Source organism: Hippopotamus amphibius, chromosome 11 (genome assembly GCF_030028045.1).
Source record: "Hippopotamus amphibius kiboko isolate mHipAmp2 chromosome 11, mHipAmp2.hap2, whole genome shotgun sequence".
Lineage (NCBI taxonomy): Eukaryota > Metazoa > Chordata > Mammalia > Artiodactyla > Hippopotamidae > Hippopotamus > Hippopotamus amphibius.
The window spans coordinates 48417058-48439903 of NC_080196.1; the positions used below are offsets into that span (position 1 = coordinate 48417058).

The following is a 22846-nucleotide window of genomic DNA, read 5'->3' on the forward strand; positions in this document are numbered from 1 at the left end:
TGACTTCTTCATCAGTGAAATTTTGCCTTATGACTCTGGTTCAAAAGTTGTTTGTTTCTTGGTGTGCTCACTCCTTCTTGTGAGAGCACCATGATCACAATGAACTGCTGAACAACCATTGGGAAGAAGAGACTGGAACTCTCCAGAAAAGATACCCCACATCCAAAGAAAAAGAAGCTGCAGTGAAATGGTAGGAGGGGATCAATCATGATGAAATCAAATCCCATAACCACCAGGTGAGTGACTCACAAACTGGAGAACATTTATACCACAGAAGTCCACCCACTGGAGTGAAGATTCTGAGCCCCATGTCAGCCTTCCCAACCTGGAGGTCTGGCAACAGGAGGAGGAATCCCCAGAGAATCAGACTTAGGAGGCCAGTGGTATTTGATTGCAGGACTTAGACAGAACTGGGGGAAACAGAGACTTCACTCTTGGAGGTTGTGGACAAAATTTTGTGTGCACTAGGACCCGAGGGAAGGAGCAGTGACCCCCTTAGGAGACTGAACCAGACATACCTGGAGTTTTGGAGGGTATTCTATAGAGGTGGGGTGTGGCTGTGGATCACTGTGGTGACAAGGACAGTGGCAACAGCAGTTTTAGGAAGTACTTACTGGTGTGAGCCCTCATGAAGCTCCATTAGCCCCACCAAAGAGTCTATAGGCTCCAGTGCTGGGTTGCCTCAGACCAAACAACCAACAGGAAGGAAACACAGCCCCACCCATCAGCAGACAAGTAGATTAAAGTTTTACTGAACTTTGCCTACCAGAGCAACACCCAGCTCTACCCGCAACCAGTCCCTACAGCAGGAAGCTTGCACAAGCCTGTTAGATAGCCTCATCCACCAGAGGGCAGACAGCAGAAGCAAGAAGAACTGCAGCCCTGCAGCCTGCAGAACAGAAACTACATCACAAAAAGAGACAAAATGAAAAGGCAGAGGGTTATGTCCTAGATGAAGGAACAGGATAAAACCCCAGAAAAACAACTAAATACAGTAGAGATAGGCAACCGTCCAGGAAAGTAATTCAGTATAATGACAGTGAAGATGATGCTGGACATCAGAAAAAGAATGGAGACAGAGATTCGGAAGATGCAAGAAATGCTCAGCAAAGACCTAGAAGAATTAAAGAACTAACAAACAGAGATGAACAATACAATAAGTGAAATGAAAAATAACTGAAGGAATCAATAACAGAATAACTGAGGCAGAAGATTGGATAAGTGACCTGGAAGACAGAATGGTGGAAATCACTGCCATGGAACAGAATAAAGAAAAAAGAATGAAAAGAAATGAAAACAGCCTAAGAGACCTCTGGGGAAACATTAAATGCTCCAACATTAGCATTATAGGAGCCCCAGAAGAAGAAGAGAGAAAGGACCTGAGAAAATATTTGAAGAGATTATAGTATAAAAATACCCTATAAAACTTTTCCTTATGTGAAAAGAAATAGCCACCCAAGTCCAGGAAATGCAGAAAGTCCCAGCCAGGATAAACCCAAGGAGGAACATGCTGAGACATAGTAATCAAATTGATAAAAATTAAAAACACAGAAAAAATATTAAAACCAACAAGGGAAAAATGACAAACAGCATACATGAGAACTCCCATAAGTTTAACAGCTGATTTCTAACCAGAAACTCTGCAAGCCAGAGGGAGTGGCACTGTATATTTAAAGTGATGAAAGGGAAGAACCTACAACCAAGAATACTCTACCCAGCAAGGCTCTCATTAACTTATGGAGAAATTAAAAGGTTTACAGAAAAGCAAACACTGAGAGAATACAGCACTAGCAGACCAGCTTTGCAGCAAATAAGAAGGGAACTTCTCTAGGTGGGAGAGAGACCAGCAACTTAAAACAACTTTGTACGTATATGCACTGCTATATCAGAACCTCAAGGGAATAGCAAATCCAAAACTACAATAGATACACACACAAAAAAAGAGAAAGCAACCCAAACACAACACTAAAGGTAGTCATCAAATCACAAGAGAAGAGAAAAAAGAGGAAAGAAAAAAGGCCTAGAAAAACAAACCCAAAACAATTAAGAAAATGGCAATAGGTACACATGTATCGATAATTACCTTAAACGTAAATGGATTAAAAGCACCAACCAAAAGACATAGATTGCCTGAATAGATACAAAAGCAAGACCTGTATATATACTGTATACAGGAGACCCACTTCAGACCTAGGGAAACTAGGTGAGGCTGAAAGTGAGGGGATAGAATAAGGTATTCCATGCAAATGGAAATCAGAAGAAAGCTGGAGTAGCCATACTCATATCAGACAAAATAGAATTAAAAATAAAGACTGTTATAAGGGACAAAAAAAGGACACTACGTAACAATGAAGGGGTCAATCCACGAAGAAGATATAACAATTGTAAACATATATGCACCCAATATAGGAGCACCTCAGTATATAAAGCAAATACTAACAGCCATAAAGGGAGAAATTGACAGTAACACAATAATAGTGGGGGAACTTAACAACGCACTTTCATCCGTGGACATATCATCCAAACAAAAATTAATAAGGAAACACAGATCTTAAATGACACATTAGAGCAGATGGACCTAATTGATATTTATAGAGCACTCCATCCAAAAGCAGAAGAATATGTATTCTTCTCAAGTGCACACAGAACATTCTCCAGCATTGACCGCATCCTTGGTCACAAAGAGAACATCAGTAAATTTAAGAAAATTGAAATCATATCAAGCATCTGTTCTAACCACAGTGCTATGAGATTAGAAATAAACTACAAGAAAAAAACCATAAAAAATACAAACCATAAAAAATACAGGCTAAACAACATGCTAGTAAACAACCATCAGATCACTGAAGAAATCAAAGAAGAAATCAAAAAAAAAAAAAATACCTAGAGAAAAATGAAAATTAAAGCACAACAATCCAAAACCTGTTGGATGAAGAAAAAGCTGTCCTAAGAGGAAAGTTTATAGCAAAACATTCTTACCTCAGGAAACAAGAAAAATCTCAAACAACCTGATCTTCTACCTAAAGCAACTAGATGAGGAACAAATGAAACCAAAAGTTATTAGAAGGAAATAAATCATAAAGATCAGAGCATAAATAAATGAAATAGAGATAAAATAGAAAAGATCAATGAAACTAAAGGCTGGTTCTTTGAGAAGATAAACAGAATTGACAAACCTTTAGTATGATTCATGAAGAAGAAAAAGGAGAGGACTCGAATCAATAAAATTAGAAATGAAAATGGAGAAGTTACAACTGACACAACAGAAATACAAAGAATCATAAGAGACTGTTACATGCAACTGTATGGCAATAAAAGGGACAGCCTGGAAGAAATGGACAAATACGTAGTTATAGTTTCCCAAGACTGAACCAGGAAAACTTAGAAAATATGAATAGAACAATCACAATTACTGAAATTGAACCTGTAATTAAGAAAATCCCAACAAAGTCCAGGACCTGATGGCTTCACAGGTGAATTCCATCAAACATTTAGAGAAGAGCTAACACCTATCCTTCTGAAACTGTTCCAGAAATTTACAGAGGAAGGAAAACTCCCAAACTCATTCTCTGAGGCCAACATCACCCTCATACCAAAACCAGACAAAGATAAAACACTAAAAGAAAATTACGAGCCACCATCACTGATAAACATAGATGCAAAAATCCTCGACAAAATACTGGCAATTTGAATCCAATAATACATTAAAAGGATCATACACCATGATCAAGTGGGATTTATCCCAGGAATACAAGGAATCTTCAATACACTCAAATCAACCAGTGTAATACACCATGTTAACAAATTGAAGAGTAAAACTCATACAATCATCTCAATAGATGCAGAAAAGATTTGACAAAATTCACCACACATTTATGATGAAAACTCTCCAGAAAGTGGGCATAGAGGGAACATACTTCAACATATTAAAGTCCCTATAAACAAACCTACAGCCAAGATCATAATGGTGAAAAGCTGAAAGCATTCCCTCTAGGATCAGAAACAAGACAAGGATGTCCACTTTCACTGCTTTACACCATTGAGCCAGTTTTTGCTGTACAACAAAGTGAATCAGCTGTGTTTATACATATATACCCATATCCCCTCTCTCCTGTGACTCCTTCCCACCCTCCCTATCTCAGCCCTCTAAGTCATCACCCATCATCGAGTTGATCTCCCTGTGTTATGCAGCAGCTTCCTACTAGCTATCTATTTTACATTTGGTAGTGTATATATGTCAATGCTACTCTCTCTTTGTCCCAGCTTCCCCTTCACCACCCCACCCCATGTCCTCAAGTCTGTTCTCTACATCTGCATCTTTATTCTTGCCCTGTCACTGGGTTCATCAGTACCATTTTTTTAGATTCCATATCTATCAGCATATGGTATTTGTTTTTCTCTTTCTGGCTTACTTTGCTCTGTATGACAGACCATAGGTCCATCCACCCCACTTCAAATAACTCAATTTCATTCCTTTTTATGGCTGAGTAATCTTTCATTGTATATATGTGCCACATCTTCTTTATCCATTCATTTGTTGATGGGCATTTAGGTTGCTTGCACAAGCAAATATATGCCAATAAATTGGGTAACCTGGAAGAAATAGATACATTCTTAGAAAGTACAAACTTCCAAGACTGAAACAGCAAGAAATAGAAAATATGAACAGATGAATCACAAGCACTGAAATTAAGACTGTGATTAAAAATCTCCCAACAAATAAAAGCTCAGGGGCCAGATGGCTTAACAGGTGAATTCTACCAGACATTTAGAGAAGAGACATCCTTCTCAAACTCTTCCAAAATATAGCAGAAGGAGGAACACTCTGAAACTCATTCTACAAGTCCACCATCACCCTGATACCAAAACCAGACAAAGATGTTACAAAAAAAGAAAATGACAGGCCAATATCACTGATGAATATAGATGCAAAAGGTATCAACAAAATACTAGCAAGCAGAATTCAACAGCACATTAGAAAAATCATACACCATAAATCAAGTGGGGTTTATCCCTGGAATGCAAGGATTCTTCAATATACGCAAATCAATCAATCTGATACATGATATTAACAAATTGAAGGATAAAAAACATATAATCTCAATAGATGCAAAAAAAGCTTTTGACAAAAATCATCATCCACTTATGATAAAAACTCTCCAGAAAATGGGCAAAGAAGGAAATTACCTCAACATAATAAAAGTCATATATGACAAACCAACAGCCAATATCATTCTAAATGGTAAAAAATAGAAAGCATTCCCTCCAAGAACAGGAACAAGACAAGGGTGTCCACTCTCACCGTTATTATTAAACATAGTTTTGGAAGTTTTAGCCACAGCAATCAGAGAAGAAAAAGAAATAAAAAGAATCCAAATTGGAAAAGAAGTAAAACTGTCACTCTTTGCAGATGACATGATATTATACATAGAAAACACTAAAGACTCTACCAGAAAACTGCTAACACTAATCAATGAATTTAGTAAAGTAGCAGGATACAAAATTAATGCATGGAAATCTCTTCAATTCCTATACAATAACAATGAACAAGCAAAAAGAAAAATTAAGGAAACTTTTTCATTTACCATTGCAACAAAAACAATAAAATACCTAGGAATAAACTTGCCTAAGAAGGCAAAAGACCTGTATGCAGAAAACTATAAGACATTGATGAAAGACATCAAAGACGATACAAACAGATGGAGGGACACACCATGTTCTTGGATTGGAAGAATCAACATTGTGAAAATGACTGTACTACCCAAAACAATTTACAGATGCAACACAATCCCTATCAAATTACCAATGGCATTTTTCACAAAACTAGAACAAGAAATCTTAGGATTTGTATGGAAACGCAAAAGACCCTGAATAGCCAAAGCAATCTTGAGAAGGAAAGACGGAGTTGGTGGAATCAGGCTTCCTGACTTCAAACTATACTACAAGGCCACAGTGATCAAGATAGTATGGTACTGGCACAAAAACAGAAATGTAGATTAGTGGAACACAATAGAAAGCCCAGAGGTAAACCCAAGCACATGTGGGCACCTTATCTTTGACAAAGGAGGCACGAATATGCAATGGAAAAAAGACAGCCTCTTCAGTAAGTGGTGCTGGGAACATTGGACAGCAACATATAAAAGAATGAAATTAGAACACTTCCTAACACCATACACAAAAATAAATTCAAAATGGATTAAAGACCTAAATGTAAGGCCAGACACTCTAAAACTCCTAGAGGAAAACACAGGCAGGACACTCTATGACATACATCAAAGCAAGATCCTTTCTGACCCACCTCCTAGAATCATGGAAATAAAATCAAGAATAAACAAATGGGACCCAGTGAAACTTAAAAGTTTTTTGCACAGTGAAAGAAACCATAAACAGGACAAGAAGACAACCCTCAGAATGGGAGAAAATACTTGCCAACAAAGCAATGGACAAAGGATTAATCTCCAAAATATAGAAGCAGCTCATGCAGCTTAATACCAAAAAAGCAAATAACCCAATCCACAAATGGGCGGAAGACCTAAAAAGACATTTCTCCAAAGAAGACATGCAGATGGCCAACAAACACATGAAAAGATGCTTAACATCACTCATCATTAGAGAAATGCAAGTCAAAGCCACAATGAGGTATCACCTCACGCCAATCAGAATGGCCATCATGAAAACATCTAGAAACAATAAATGTTGGAGAGGGTGTGGAGAAAAGGGAACCCTCCTGCACTGTTGGTGGAATGTAAATTAGTACAGCCACTATGGAAAACAGTGTGGAGATTCCTTAAAAAACTAAAAATGGAACTACCATATGAGCCAGTAATCCCACTCCTGGGCATATACCCAGAGAAAACCACAATCCAAAAAGAAACATGTACCATAATATTCATTGCAGCACTATTGACAATAGCCAGGACATGGAAGCAACCTAAATGTCCATCAACTGATGAATGGATAAAGAAGATGTGGCACATATATACAATGAAATATTACTCAACCATAAAAAGGAATGAAATGGAGTTATTTGTAATGAGGTGGATAGACCTAGAGTCTGTCATATAGAACAAAGTAAGCCAGAAAGAGAAAAACAAATACCGTGTTCTGACTCATGTATATGAAATCTAAAAAATGGTACTGATGAACCCAGTGACAGGGCAAGAATAAAGATGCAGATGTAGAGAACAGACTTGAAGAAATGGGGTTGGGAGAGGGTGAAGGGGAAACTGGGACAAAGTGAGAGATAGCTTTGACGTATATACACTACCAAATGTAAAATAGATAGCTAGTAGGAAGCTGTTGCATAAAACAGGGAGATCAACTCAATGATGGGTGATGCCTTAGAGGGCCAGGATAAGGAGGGTGGGAGGGAGTCAAGGGAGGGCGGGGATATGGGGATATATGTTTAAATACAGCTGATTCACTTTGGTATACCTCGAAAACTGGCACCAGAGTGTAAAGCAATTATATTCCAAAAAAGAGCTTACAAAAAATAATCCATAAAAAAAAAAAAGAACATTCTGTTTCTGTTTTTCTGGAGTAAAGGTGATGATAGTTATTTTTTTCTTTCTTGAAAATCATTTATTCATTTTTAAAAATTTGAATTGAAGTATAATTGACAAATATTACATCAGTTTTAGGTGTATAACATAGTGGTTTGATACTTTTATACACTAAAAAACAACTATCACTTTTTATTTCTTTTATTATTAATTAGCATCTTTTCTAAAATTACTTCACATAGCTGATATAAAATCCCTGTAAAATTCCAAGTTGTAAACTTTTAACTCATTATTTATTTGTTCCATGTGGAATTTTAGAAAAATCTTTCTGAAGTAAGATACTGCTCACCCAGATAACACCTGAATGAATGTTTCACTGCATGGTTGGTACTAAGTGATTTACAATCACTTTTTCAGTTATATGTTATAATTTCCCTAAAGACAATCATCTGAGTTGTTTGAAAACAAATTATATGTATTATGTCTGTAACTTATACTTTGTATGGTAGCATCAGATTCTTACTTTGGCTGTCTTTGTAAACCAAGAAGTATTCTCTATTCAAGTCTTTTAATCCCTGGTTTATTTATTACATACAAAACTCTGACAACTGCAAAGAAAAGAAATATTCATTATATCCTCTAATACTGACAATGAACTTTTGATCACTGCCCTCTGCAAACGTGCATCTACCTAGTATCTTCTTCCTGGTTCGCTGTAGCAAATGTAATAGGAAAACAGTGAAGAAGCCACTCAATTTTCAGTCTACTAAATGGATTCTTTCTCTTTGTCACTCTGCTATAGAAATAAATTAAATGTCTGGCATTATTTGCTCTCTACAAAACTACCATGTAGGCATTTTTATTTTTTTTATTTATTTTTTTTTGGGAGGGGTACACCAAGCTCAATCATCTGTTTTTATACACATATCCCCGTATTCCCTCCCTTCCTTGACTCCTCCCCCTTGAGTCCCCCCACCCTCCCCGCCCCAGTCCTCTAAGGCATCTTCCATCCTCGAGTTGGACTCCCTTTGTTATACAACAACTTCCCACTGACTATTTTACACTTGGTAGTATATATATGTCTGTGCTACTCTCTCGCTTCATCTCAGCTTCCCCTTTACCACCTGCCCCCTCCCAAACCTCGAGTTCTCCAGTCCATTCTCTGTATCTGCATCCTTGTTCTTGTCACTGAGTTCATCAGTACCATCTTTAGATTCCGTATATGTGAGTTAGCATACAATATTTGTCTTTCTCTTTCTGACTTACTTCACTCTGTATGACAGACTGTAGTTCTATCCACCTCATTACATATAGCTCCATCTCATCCCTTTTTATAGCTGAGTAATATTCCATTGTATATATATATCACATCTTCTTTATCCATTCATTTGTTGATGGGCATTTTGGTTGCTTCCATGTCCTGGCTATTGTAAATAGTGCTGCAATAAACATTATGGTACAAGTTTCTTGTGGGATTATGGTTTTCTTTGGGTATATGCCCAGGAGTGGGATGACTGGATCATATGGTAGTTCTATTTGTAGTTTTTTAAGGAACTTCCAAATTGTTTTCCATAGTGGCTGTACCAACTTGCATTCCCACCAACAGTGCAGGAGAGTTCCCTTTTCTCCACACCCTCTCCAATATTTATTGTTCCTAGATGTTTTCATGATGGCCATTCTGATTGATGTGAGGTGATACCTCATTGTGGCTTTGACTTGCATTTCTCTAATGATGAGTGATGTTGAGCATCTTTTCATGTGTTTGTTGGCCATCTGCATGTCTTCTTTGGAGAAATGTCTATTTAGGTCTTCTGCCCATTTGTGGATTGGGTTATTTGCTTTTTTGGTATTAAGCTTCATGAGCTGCTTGTATATTTTGGAGGTTAATCCTTTGTCCATTGTTTCATAGGGAATTATTTTTTCCCATTCTGAGGGTTGCCTTTTAGTCTTGTTTATGGTTTCTTTCACTATGCAAAAGCTTTTAAGTTTCATGAGGTCCCATTTGTTTATTCTTGATTTTATTTCCATGATTCTAGGAGGTGGGTCAGAAAGGATCTTGCTTTGATGAATGTCATAGAGTGTCCTGCCTGTGTTTTCCTCTAGGAGTTTTATAGTGTCTGGCCTTACATGTAGGTTTTTAATCCATTTGGAGTTTATTTCTGTGTATGGTGTTAGGAAGTGTTGTTATTTCATTCTTTTACATGTTGCTGTCCAATGTTCCCAGCACCACTTATTGAAGAGGCTGTCTTTTTTCCATTGTATATTCGTGCCTCCTTTGTCAAAGATAAGGTGCCCATATGTGTTTGGGCTTACTTCTGAGTTCTCTGTCCTATTCCATTGATCTTCCTTTCTATTTTTGCGCCAGTACCATACTGTCTTGATCACTGTGGCCTTGTAGTATAGTTTGAAGTCGGGAAGCCTGATTCCACGAACACCATTTTTCCTTCTCAAGATTGCTTTGGCTATTCAGGGTCTTTTGAGTTTCCATACAAATGGTAAGATTTCTTGCTCTAGTTCTGTGAAAAATGCCATTGGGAATTTGATGGGGATTGCATTGAATCTGTAAATTGCTTTGGGTAGTACAGTCATTTTCACGATGTTGATTCTTCCAATCCAGGAACATGGTATGTCCCTCCATCTGTTTGTGTCATCTTTGATTTCTTTCATAAATGTCTTAAAGTTTTCTGCATACAGATCTTTTGCCTCCTTAGGCAGGTTTATTCCTAGGTATTTTATTCCTATTGTTGCAATGGTGAATGGGAGAGTTGCCTTCATTTCTCTTTCTGCTTTTTTGTTGTTAGTGTATAGGAATGTAAGAGATTTCTGTGCATTAATTTTGTATCCTGCTACTTTACTAAACTCATCAATTAGTGCTAGCAGTTTTCTGGTAGAGTCTTTCGGGTTTTCTATATATAATATAATGTCATCTGCAAAGAGTGACAATTTTACTTCTTCCTGTCCAATTTGTATTCCTTTTATTTCTTTTTCTTCTCTGATTGCTGTGGCTAAAACTTCCAAAACTATGTTGAATAATAATGGTGAGAGTGGACACCCTTGTCTTGTTCCTGTTCTTAGAGGGAATTCTTCCAGTTTTTCCCCATTGAGAACGATGTTGGCGTTTGGTTTTTCATATATGGCTTTTATGATGTTGAGGTAATTTCCTTCTTTGCCCATTTTCTGGAGAGCTTTGATCATAAATGGATGTTGAACTTTGTCAAAAGCTTTTTCTGCATCTATTGAGATGATCATATGGTTTTTATCCTTCAGTTTGTTGATATGATGTATCATGTTGATTGATTTGTGTATATTGAAGAATCCTTGCATCCCAGGGATAAACCCCACTTGATCATGGTGTATGATTGTTTTATTGTGCTGTTGGAGTCTGTTAGCTAGTATTTTGTTGAGGATTTTTGCATCTATATTCATCAGTGATATTGGTCTGTAGTTTTCTTTTTTTGTGACATCTTTGCCTGGTTTTGGTAGCAGGGTGATGGTAGCCTCGTAGAATGAGTTTGGGAATGTTCCACCTTCTGCAATATTTTGGAAGAGTTTGAGAAGGATAGGTGTTAGCTCTTCTCGAAATGTTTGATAGAATTCGCCCGTGAATCCATCTGGTCCTGGGCTTTTGTGTGTTGGGAGATTTTTAATCACTGCCTCAATTTCCATACTTGTGATTGGTCTGTTCATGGTTTCTATTTCTTCTTGGTTCAGTCTTAGAAGATTGTATTTTTCTAAGAATGTATCCATTTCTTCCAGGTTATCCAATTGATTGGCATATAGTTGCTTGTAGTAGTCTCTCATGATGTTTTGTATTTCTGAGGTGTCCATTGTTACTTCTCCTTTTTCATTTCTAATTCTGTTGATTTGCATCTTCTCCCTTTTTTTCTTGATGAGTCTGTCTAATGGTTTATCAATTTTGTTAATCTTCTCAAAGAACCAGCTTTTAGTTTTATTAATTTTTGCTATGGCTTCCTTCCTTTCTTTTTCATTTATTTCTGCTCTGATCTTTATGATTTCTTTCCTTCTGCTCACTTTGGGGTTTCTTTGTTCTTCTTTCTCTAGTTGTTTTAGGTGTAAGGTTAGGTTGTTTATTCGATCATTTTCTTGTTTCTTAAGGTAGGACTGTATTGCCATCAAATTCTCTCTTAAAACTGCTTTTGCTGTGTCCCATAGGTTTTGGGTTGTTGTGTTTTCATTGTCATTTGTTTCTAGATATTTTTTGATTTCCTCTTTGATTTCTTTAGTGATATCTTGGTTGTTTAAGAGTGAATTGTTTAGCCTCCATGTGTTTCTATTTTTTGCAGTTTTTTCCTGTAATTGATGTCTAGTCTCATGGCGTTGTGGTCTGAGGAGATGCTTGATATGATTTCCATTTCTTGAATTTGCTGAGGTTTGATCTGTGACCCAAGATGTGATCTATCCTGGAAAATGTTCCGTGTGCACTTGAGAAGAACGTGTAGTCTGTCGTTTTTGGATGGAATGTCGTATAAATATCAATGAAGTTGAGATGGTCTAATGTGTCATTTAAAGCTTATGTGTCTTTATGTTCTGTTTGGATGATCTGTCCATTGATGTAAGTGGGGTGTTCAAGTCTCCCACTATTATTGTGCTACTGTCAATGTCCCCTTTTATAGCTGTTAGCATTTGCGTTATGTATTGAGATGCTCCTATGTTGGGGGTATAGATATTTACCATTGTGATATGTTCTTCTTAAATGGATCCCATGATCATTATGTAGTGTCCTTCCTTGTCTCTTTTAATAGTCTTTACTTTCAAGTCTAATGTGTCTGATATAAGCATTGCTACTCCAGCTTTCTTTTGACTTCCATTGGCATGGAATATCTTTTTCCATCCCTTTACTTTCAGTCTATATGTATCTCTTGGTCTGAGTGGGTTTCTTGTAGGCAGCATGTAGAAGGTCTTGTTTTTGTATCCATTCAGCCAGTCTGTGTCTTTTGGTTGGAGCATTTAATCCATTTACATTTAAAGTTATTATGGACATGTGTGTTCCAATGACCATTTTCTTAATTGTTTTGGGTTCATATTTGTAGGTGTTTTCCTTTTCTTTTGTTTCCTACTTAGAGAAGTTCCTTTAGCACTTGTTGTAAGGCTGGTTTGGTGGTGCTGAATTCTCTTCACTTTTGCTTGTCTAGAAAGCTTTTGATTTCTCCCTCAAATCTGAATGAGATTCTTGCTGGGTAGAGTGTTCTTGGCTGTAGGTTTCTCTCTTTCAGGACTTTCAGTATATCTTGCCATTCCCTTCTGTCCTGCAGAGTTTCTGTAGAAAGGTCAGCTGTTATCCTGATGGGTTTTCCCTTATATGTTGTTTGTTGCTTTTCTCTTGTTGCTTTTAATATTTTTTCTTTGTGTTTAATTGTCATTAGTTTGATTAATATGTGTCTTGGTGTATTTCTCCTTGGGTTTATTCTGTATGGGACTCTCTGTGCTTCTTGGACTTGGTTCATTATTTCCTTTCCCATGTTGGGGAAGTTTTCCACTATAACCTCTTCAAATATTTTCTCAGACCCTTTCTTGTTTTCTTCTTCTTCTGGGATGCCTCTAATTCGAATGTTGTTACGCTTAATGTTATCACTGAGGTCTCTGAGACTGTCTTCTATTCTTTTTATTCTTTTTTCTTTTTCCTGCTCTGTGGCAGTTATTTCCCACATTCTATCTTCCAACTCACTTATTCGTTCTTTTGCCTCAGTCATTCTGCTGGTTATATAACATCTAGAGTATTTTTAATTTCAGTTATTTTGTTATCCATTGCTGTTTGTTTTTCTGAGTTCTTATGAACTGTTTCTTGTACTTTATTTTGTTATCAAGATTTTGTATCATTTTTACTATCATTACTCTAAATTCTTTTTCATGCATTTTTCCTATTTCCTCCTCATTTATTTGGTCTTGTGGGTTTTTTTCCTGCTCCTTTGCCTGCATGGTGTTTCTTTGTTTCCTCATGGTTGTCCAAACTTTTGGGGTTGCTTGTCCTGGCGATAGAGGTGTTTATAGAAGACTGTCCAAGCCTCAGACTAATGTCCAAGTTTTGGATTAAACAGATATTAAGTCTAGGAAACACATACACATATAAGACACACAATTACTGAATCCATTAGGACATAAGGCTCTAGAAAGACCTGACAGAACCCCTGTGTGCTATCAGATATTCAAAGAGAAACCCAGCAGAAATTGACTACTGAAACAGAACAAATCAGAGACAAAAGCAAAAGCAAACCAACAAACAAATAACACCTTACACATACAAACATTAATCCAGGGAGATTTTGTAAGCTAGAATCAAATATAGAAAAGAGCCAGTGTACCACCAGAGAGAATGGAGATTCTCAGAATGTAATTAGACAACTGTACTAAGAACTAAGAGAAGGACAAAAACCTAATATTAAATACCAAGGTGATGTGTCATCTGGAGAATAGAGCAAGGAGTCTGAGCAGATCAATAGTGTTGCTTATAAGTATGTTAAGATAAAATAAACTTAAAATGGCTGGAAGAAAGGGGAACAGAAGAGCGTAGTGTGGTTGGAAATATGCAAATAAAAAGAAAGGAATAGAGATGTATAAAAGATAGGGATGAAAGGAAAGTATGAGAGATATATTGTCCGTACTACCAAAAACTTAGCTAGATATAGAAGTATATAAAAAGGCAAAAAAAAAAGAAAAGTATAAATCTATCATTAAAAAAATTATGTTATAAAACTTGTAGATCACTTAGGGCTAAGATCGTATTTAATAAAGAAAAAAAAAGGAGAGAAAAAAAAAAGAAAGGAAAAAAAAAAAAGTCCAGAACTGATCCCAGAATGGACCAGTTCAATAGGAATTGATACTAATACTTCTGTTTCCTTAGAGTCTCAGCTGTAAGTGTCCTTTTCCTCGCATTGAGTTTTTTTCCATTATTCTGTGAGCAGCAGAGGTTCTTTTATTGTTCATCTGTAAGCGTCGGTGTTTGGGGAGGGAGAGGGTACAATAGTGGCTCTTTCTGCTGGGAGTGAGTGAGCAGTGGCGCACTGTTGTTTCAGTCGGGCTTGGAGGTGCCTGTTGCAGAGGGACACTGGTGGCTCAGGCGTAAACAGAAAGTCTTAGAGTTGGGCCTCTCTCGGATTTTTTTCATTTTTGTTGTTGTTGTTTTCTCAGCAGCCTTCCTGCTGCCCGCATTCCAAGGGGTTTTAATCTAGCCCCACCTGAGTGCCTGAGGGTCCTTGTTATCCCTGATAGCCTTAAGTGGCCCACAGGCGTCTCTCCACTGCCTGTTGCAAAGACGCTGAAAGAGAGAGAGAGGCTATGTGCGCGGCTCCTCCCCCCTGCCCTTGAGCCTGCAGCCTCCAGCCGCCATCATGGCCGGGCAGCTCTCAGGGGCAGGCACTCCTCGCCGCGGACCTCCTCCCTCCCGTCCTTTCGGTCCGTCACCCCACCGACAAAAATGTTTCTCACCCTAAACCAGCTCTCCGTTTCCCACACTCCTGCTCCTGGACCCTCTGTTCAGCTGGGGATCGACGTCTCAGTCCAGGAATGCTAAGCTGTGCTGCGGACCCTCCGTATGTTTCTCACTCCCTCCCGTCTGCCACAGCTCCGCTGCTTCACCCTCTTTGAGCCCTCGTAGATGCTTCCCTACCGGTTATGTCGGGCTCCTTGTGGTCCTTTCTGGTGTCCGAGGCCGTCTGCTGGTGTTCAGCTGGATCTCTGTGGGATTTATTGCGTCCTTCGGTGCATTCCCAATGCATCTGTGGAGAGGGATGCATTCCACGTCCCTCTACTTCGCCGCCATCTTTTTTCCCTCTAGTCATTTTTAGACATTTGCGGTTTGATCAATTGATGATTAATTCTGACAACTTTTCCATCAAGAAATGGAGCTGAATGAAATATAATTTCCAGTGCTTTTTCTGATCATTTCTATGCTTTCCTTTAAAAATTTTTGTTCTTTTTTTCCTTTTAATTAGGGTATAGTTGCTTGACAATGGTGTGTTACTTTCTGCTGTACACCAAAGTGAAACAGCTATATGTATAAATATATCCTCTCTTTTTTGGATTTCCTTCCCATTTAGGTCACCACAGAGCACTGAGTAGAGTTCCCTGTGCTACACAGTAGGTTCTCATTACTTATCTATTTTATACATAGTAGTGTATATATGTTAATCCTAATCTCCCAATTCATCCCACCCCCTCTTTCTCCCTTTGGTGTCCATACATTTCTTCTCTACATCTGTGTCTCTATTGCTGCTTTGCAAATAAGTTCATCTGTACCATTTTTCTAGATTCCACATCTATATGTTAATATACAATATTTATTTTCTCTTTCTGACTCACTGCACTCTGGCAGTCTCTACATCCATCAATGTATCTACAAATGTCCCAATTTCATTACTTTTTACAACTGAGTAATATTTCATAAGATGTAAATGTATCACATCTTCTTTATCCCTTCATCTGTTGATGGACATTTAGGTTGCTTCCATGTTTTGGTTATTGTAAACAGTGTTACAATGAACATTGGGGTGCATGTATCATTTCAAACCATGCTTTGCTCCAGATATATGCTGACGAGTGGGATTGCTGAATCATGTGGTAGCTCTATTTTAAGTTTTTTAAGGAACCTCCATACTGTTCTCCACAGTGGCCATATCAAAATATATTCCAACCAACAGTGCAAGAGGGTTTCCTTTTCTCCAAACCCTCTCCAGCATTTATGGTTTGTAGATTTTTTGATGATGGTCTCCCTGACCAGTGTGAAGTGATACCTCAATGTAGTTTTGATTTGCATGTCTCTAATAATTAGCGATGCTGAGTATCTTTTTTTTTAAACTCTTTATTGGAATGTAATTGCTTTACACTCTTGTACCAGCTTTTGAGGTACACCAAAGTCAATCAGCTGTATTTACACATATATCCCCATATACCCTCCCTCCCATGACTCCCTCCCACCCTCCCTGTCCTGGCCCTCTAAGGCATCACCCATCATTGAGTTGATCTCCTTTTGTTATACAGCAACTTCCCATTAGCTATGTATTTTACAGTTGGTAGTGTATATATGTCTATGCTACTCTCTCACTTCGCCCCAGCTTCCCCTTCACCCCCCGCCCTCCCCAGCCTAATGTCCTCCAGTGCATTCTCTACATCTGCATCCTTATTCTTGCCCTGTCACTGGGTTCATCAGTACCATTTTTTTTGTTTTTCTTTTAGATACCATATATATGAGTTAGCATAGAGTATTTGTTTTTCTCTTTCTGGCTTACTTTGTTCTATATGACAGACTCTGGGTCTATCCACCTCATTACAAATAACTCCATTTCATTCCTTTTTATGGTTGAGTAATATTTCATTGTATATATGTGCCACATCTTCTTTATCCATTCATCAGTTGATGGACATTTAGGTTGCTTCCATGTCCTGGCTATTGTCAATAGTGCTGCAATGAATATTATGGTACATGTTTCTTTTTGGATTGTGGTTTTCTCTGGGTATATGCCCAGGAGTGGGATTACTGGCTCATATGGTAGTTCCATTTTTAGTTTTTTAAGGAATCTCCACACTGTTTTCCATAGTGGCTGTACTAATTTACATTCCACCAACAGTGCAGGAGGGTTCCCTTTTCTCCACACCCTCTCCAACATTTATTGTTTCTAGATGTTTTCATGATGGCCATTCTGATTGGTGTGAGGTGATACCTCATTGTGGCTTTGACTTGCATTTCTCTAATGATGAGTGATGTTGAGCATCTTTTCATGTGTTTGTTGGCCATCTGCATGTCTTCTTTGGAGAAATGTCTTTTTAGGTCTTCCGCCCATTTGTGGATTGGGTTATTTGCTTTTTTGGTATTAAGCTGCATGAGCTGCTTCTATATTTTGGAGATTAATCCTTTGTCCATTGCTTTGTTGGCAAGTATTTTCTCCCATTCTGAGGGTTGTCTTCTTGTCCTGTTTATGGTTTCTTTCACTGTGCAAAAAACTTTTAAGTTTCACTGGGTCCCATTTGTTTATTCTTGATTTTATTTCCATGATTCTAGGAGGTGGGTCAGAAAGGATCTTGCTTTGATGTATGTCATAGAGTGTCCTGCCTGTGTTTTCCTCTAGGAGTTTTAGAGTGTCTGGCCTTACATTTAGGTCTTTAATCCATTTTGAATTTATTTTTGTGTATGGTGTTAGGAAGTGTTCTAATTTCATTCTTTTATATGTTGCTGTCCAATGTTCCCAGCACCACTTACTGAAGAGGCTGTCTTTTTTCCATTGTATATTCGTGCCTCCTTTGTCAAAGATAAGGTGCCCATATGTGCTTGGGTTTACCTCTGGGCTCTCTATTGTGTTCCACTAATCTACATTTCTGTTTTTGTGCCAGTACCGTACTATCTTGATCACTGTGGCCTTGTAGTATAGTTTGAAGTCAGGAAGCCTGATTCCACCAACTCCGTCTTTCCTTCTCGAGATTGCTTTGGCTATTCAGGATCTTTTGCGTTTCTATACAAATCCTAAGATTTCTTGTTCTAGTTTTGTGAAAAATGCCATTGGTAGTTTGATAGGGATTGTGTTGCATCTGTAAATTGTTTTGGGTAGTACAGTCATTTTCACAATGTTGATTCTTCCAATCCAAGAACATGGTAGAAGCAGAATATTCTTGTTCCATCTCTAGCAGAACTAGAAAAAACTGTCACATTCATATTTTAATTTAGGTAGTCCTTTAAAATCGTACATTTGGCCAAGAGCAAGGAGGGAAAACATATTTACAGGTGATTTCATGGTAATCATAACCATCAAATACATAAAAGATATAAAGGAAATTAATTTTTTGAGATTTCTGAACACATTATACATAGTGAAATGCGTGAAGTGACTCTTATTCAGGCATTTTTGTCACTATTTCATTACAAACCCAAACGGTTCTTCTTGTCTGCTTGCTACTGCTGTGATTGATTTGTGTATTACACCTGGTGTTATCTTTATGAATACAAATCGAGGTTGGCTGCTTCCTCACCAAAACCACCCAGTGGCTTTTCAGTACATTCACACTAAAAAGGAGAAAATGTCACCTGTCGTACATGCTCTTCGTGATCTGTCCTTTAACCTCCTAGAAAGGCTCTTCTCTACATTCACTGTTCTTCAAACACTCAGGCCTTCTTGCTTTCTGCTATTCTAGAGGTAAGTCAAGCTCTTCTCCATCAGTCTGTAAAACCTGACTTCTTGAGCTTCTCTTGGCTTAGTCTTTCTCATCATTCTCCACTGTGTTCAACATGACCTTATAAATCTAAAGTTACAGCCCTGCTCCTCGACTCTACTGTCATTTATATTCTTAGTAGCTTTATTTTATTCATTCTTTACCCTGACACATAAATATGCACGTGCACATACATTTATTTTCTAATTGTTCATTTTCCTTGCCAGAACATAGATTCAGCAGAGACAATTTCTTGTTTTTGTTCTGTTTGTGGTACCCATAGTAGAGGTTCAAAATTCTTTGTGGAATAAATAAATATTATTTATTTATTTTTTAAATTTTAAAAAATTGCTTTACTTTTATTTTTTTAATTATTTTATTATTTTAAATATTTATTTTATAGTGGAGCATAGTTGATTAACAGTGCTATGTTATTTTCAGGTATACAGCAAAGTGATTCAGTTATACATATACATATATCTATTCTTTTTGAAATTCTTCTATTTAGGTTATTACAAAATACCAAGCAGAGTTCTCTGCCATTATGCAGTAGATCTTTGTTGGTTATCTATTTTATTTTATTTATTTTGTTTTTAAAGTTTTATTTATTTATTTTTTGGCTGCATTGGGTCCTTGTTGCTGAATGCAGGCTTTCTCTAGTTGTGGTGAGTGGGGCTGCTCTTTGTTGCAATGCATGGGCTTCTCATGGCAGTGGCTTCTCTTGTTGTGGGGCACAGGCTCTAGGCACACAGGCTTCAGTAGTTGCAGTGCATGGGCTCAATAGTCGTGGTTCTCGGGCTCTACAGTCCAGTCTCAGTAGTTTTGGCACATGGGCTTGGTTGCTCCGTGGCATGTGGGATCTTTTCTGACCAGGGATCGAACCTATGTCCCCTGCATTAGCGGGAGGAATCCTAACCACTGCATCGCCAGGGAGGTCCCTATTATCTATTTTAAATATAGCAGTGTATACGTGTCAACCCGAAACTCCCAATCTATCCCTCCACCTGACCCTTCCTCCCTGGTAGCCATAAGTTCTTTCTCTAAGTCTGTGACTCTGTTTCTGTTTTGTAAATAAGTTCACTTGTATCATTTTTTTAGATTCTGCATATAAATGATATCATATGATATTTTTCTTTGTTCGACTTACTTTACTTAGTATGATAAGTGATAGTACGATATTGAGCATATAGTATGATAATTGATAGTACAGTGTTGAGCATCTTTTCATGTACCTCTTGGCCATTTGTATGTCTTCTTTGGAAAAATCTCTATTTAGGTCTTCTGCCCATTTTTTGATTAGGTTGTTTGTTATTTGATATTGAGCCATGTGAGCTGTTTGTAAATTTTGGAGACTAATCCCTTGTTGGTTGCATCATTTGCAGATATTTTCTCCCATTCCATATATTGTCTTTACATTTTGTTTATGGTTTCCTTTGCTGCACAAAAGCTTTTGAGTTTAATTATGCCCATTTGTTTATTGTTTTTATTTCCATTACTCTGGAAGATGGATTGAAAAAGATATTGTTGCAACTTATGTCAAAGAGTGTTCTGCCTATGTTTTCTTCTTAAAGTTTTATAGTATCTGGTCTCACATTTAGGTCTTTAATCCACTTTGAGTTTATTTTTGTGTAAGGCATTAAAGAGTGATCTAATTTCATTTTTTTTTTAATGTCGCTGCCTAGTCTTCCCAGCACCATTTATTTAAAAACCTGTCTTTCCTTTATTTTATAGTCTTGCCTCCTTTGTCCTAGATTAATTGGCCATGAATAATGTGGGTTTACTTCTGGGGTTTCTATCCTGTTCCATTGATCTATATTTCTGTTTTTGTGCCAGTACCATCCGGTTTTGATGATGAGCTTTTGATTACTCCAGCTCCATTTTCTTTCTCAAAATTTGTTTTGGCTATTTGGGATATTTTGTGTCTCCCATACAAATTTTAAGATTTTTTTGTGTGTTGTAGTTCTGTGAAAAATGCCTTTAGTAATTTGATAGGGATTGCATTGAATCTGTAGATTGCTTGGGTAGTATAGTCATTTTGAGAATATTGATTCTTCCAATCCAAGAACATAGTATATCTTTCCATCTGTTTGTGTCATCTTTGATTTATTTCATCAGTGTCTTATAGTTTTTGGAGTACAGGTCTTTTGTCTCCTTAGGTAGATTTATTCCTAGGTATTGTATTCTTTTTGATGCAAAGGTAAATATTATTGTTTCCTGAATTTGTCTTTCTGATCTTTTGTTGCTAGTGTATAAAAATGCAACAGATGTCAGTGTATTAATTTTGTATCCTGCAACTTTACAAATTCATTGACGAGCTCTAGCAGTTTTCTGGTAGCATCTTTGGGATTTTCTATGTATCATGTTATCTGAAAACAGTGACATTTTTATTTCTTCTTTTCCAATTTGGATTCCTTTTATTTGTTTTTCTTCTCTGATTGGCGTGGGTAGGACTTCCAAACCTATGTTGAATAAAAGTGATGAGAGTGGACATCCTTGTCTTCTTCCTGATCCTGGTAAAAATGCTTTCAGCTTTTCACCATTTAGAATGATATTGGCTATCGGCTTGTCATATATGGCCTTTATTATGTTGAGGTATGTTCCCTCTATGCCCACTTTCTAGAGAGTTTTTATCATAAATGTGTCTTGAATTTTGTCAAAAGCTTTTTCTGCATCTATTGAGATGATCATATAGTTTTTATTCTTCAATTTGTTAATATAGTGTATCACATTGATTCATTTGCATATATTGAAGAATCCTTGCATCCCTAGATTAAGTCCCACTTGATCATGGTGTATGATCCTTTTAATGTGTTGTTGGATTTGGATTGCTAGTATTTTGTTGAGGAATGTTGTGTCTATGTTAATCAATGATGTTGCCATATTATTTTCTTTTTTTTGTGGTATCTTTGGTTTTGGTATCTGGTTGATGGAACTTGGGAGTGTTCCTTCCTCTGCAATCTTTTGGAGGAGTTCAAAAAGATAGGTGTTAACTTTTCACTAAATGTTTGGTAGAATTCACCTGTGAAGCCATCTGGTTGTGGACTTTTGCTTGTTAAGAGCTTTTTTAATCACAGTTTCAATTTCAGTAATAGTGATTGGTATGTTCATATTTTCTAATTCTTCCCGGTTCAGTCTTGGGAGATTGTACCTTTCTAAGAATCTGTCCAGTTCTTCCAGATTATTCATTTTTTTGGCATGTAGTTGCTTGTAGTAGTCTCTTGTTATCCTTTGTATTTCTGTGGGGAATAAATTAATTTTAAAAAAGAAGAAAAGATAAATAGTGTGTATTTGCTTAAAAATATTCATTTTGGGAACATAAGGGAAAATCAGTATTTCCTCTTAAACATCTAGGTAGTAATTTCATGGTGATGAATATGAATGATAGCATTTAACAGATTTAATCCTTTATATGACTTTTCTGTGACCCCCATTTTAATTGCATTTCAGCTTGTTAGTATATAAAATAGCATACTCTTTACCTCTACTACCCTGTTTTAAATAATGGATGATTTCTATTTTCAATTATTTTTTCTTAGGAACAATTCTTAGTAAAAATAAAACATTTAACCTTAAAATATATTTGTTCCATTCATTGCTCCTGGGAAATTTATGTTTGTTGAGGTGTTTTAAATAGTTAATGGGTATATTCTTTCTCAGGTTTTGTTTGAAGATGTTAAGAGTTAATTAAATGCATCCTTTGTTTCACAGAAAACAGTCATATCTTCAATTGTTGCTTTTTAATTTTAGTTGTCAGAGATCATTGTACAGACAGTACAATAGCATAGCTTTAACAAGGTGCTTTTTCAGTCCTTTTATCAAGATTTTTCAAAATCTTATTTAAGAAGGGGAGTGATAAAAGCAATCAGCATATTTATATTACTTCTTATTTCATTTAATGTTTTCCTTGTGAATTTCTTTCAGAAATTGAAAAATTTCAAGGTGCTGATGGAAAAAAGGAAGATGAAGAAAAGAAATACCTTGATGTCATCAGCAACAAAAACATAAAGCTCTCAGAAAGGGTATTGATTCCTGTCAAACAGTATCCAAAGGTACTGCAATATATGCTTTGTTCTCATAGAATTAGGAAAAAATTGATAAAAATAAGATGATATATTATTCATTGCCCTTCATGAAATAAATGTGTAAAGCTTAATTTTATTAATATATATAAATATATGATACTGACATAG

General features: G+C 36.9%; 1 protein-coding gene across 1 annotated transcript in view; it reads left to right on the forward strand.

The window, feature by feature from the left end:
* The window catches only part of KHDRBS2 (KH RNA binding domain containing, signal transduction associated 2), a 642723-nt gene that overhangs the window by 82965 nt on the left and 536912 nt on the right, over positions 1-22846 (forward strand). Inside the window, exon 2 of the mRNA XM_057699271.1 lies at positions 22578-22705. Coding sequence (XP_057555254.1) covers positions 22578-22705 — 128 coding nt within the window. The remainder of the gene's footprint in view (positions 1-22577; positions 22706-22846) is intronic.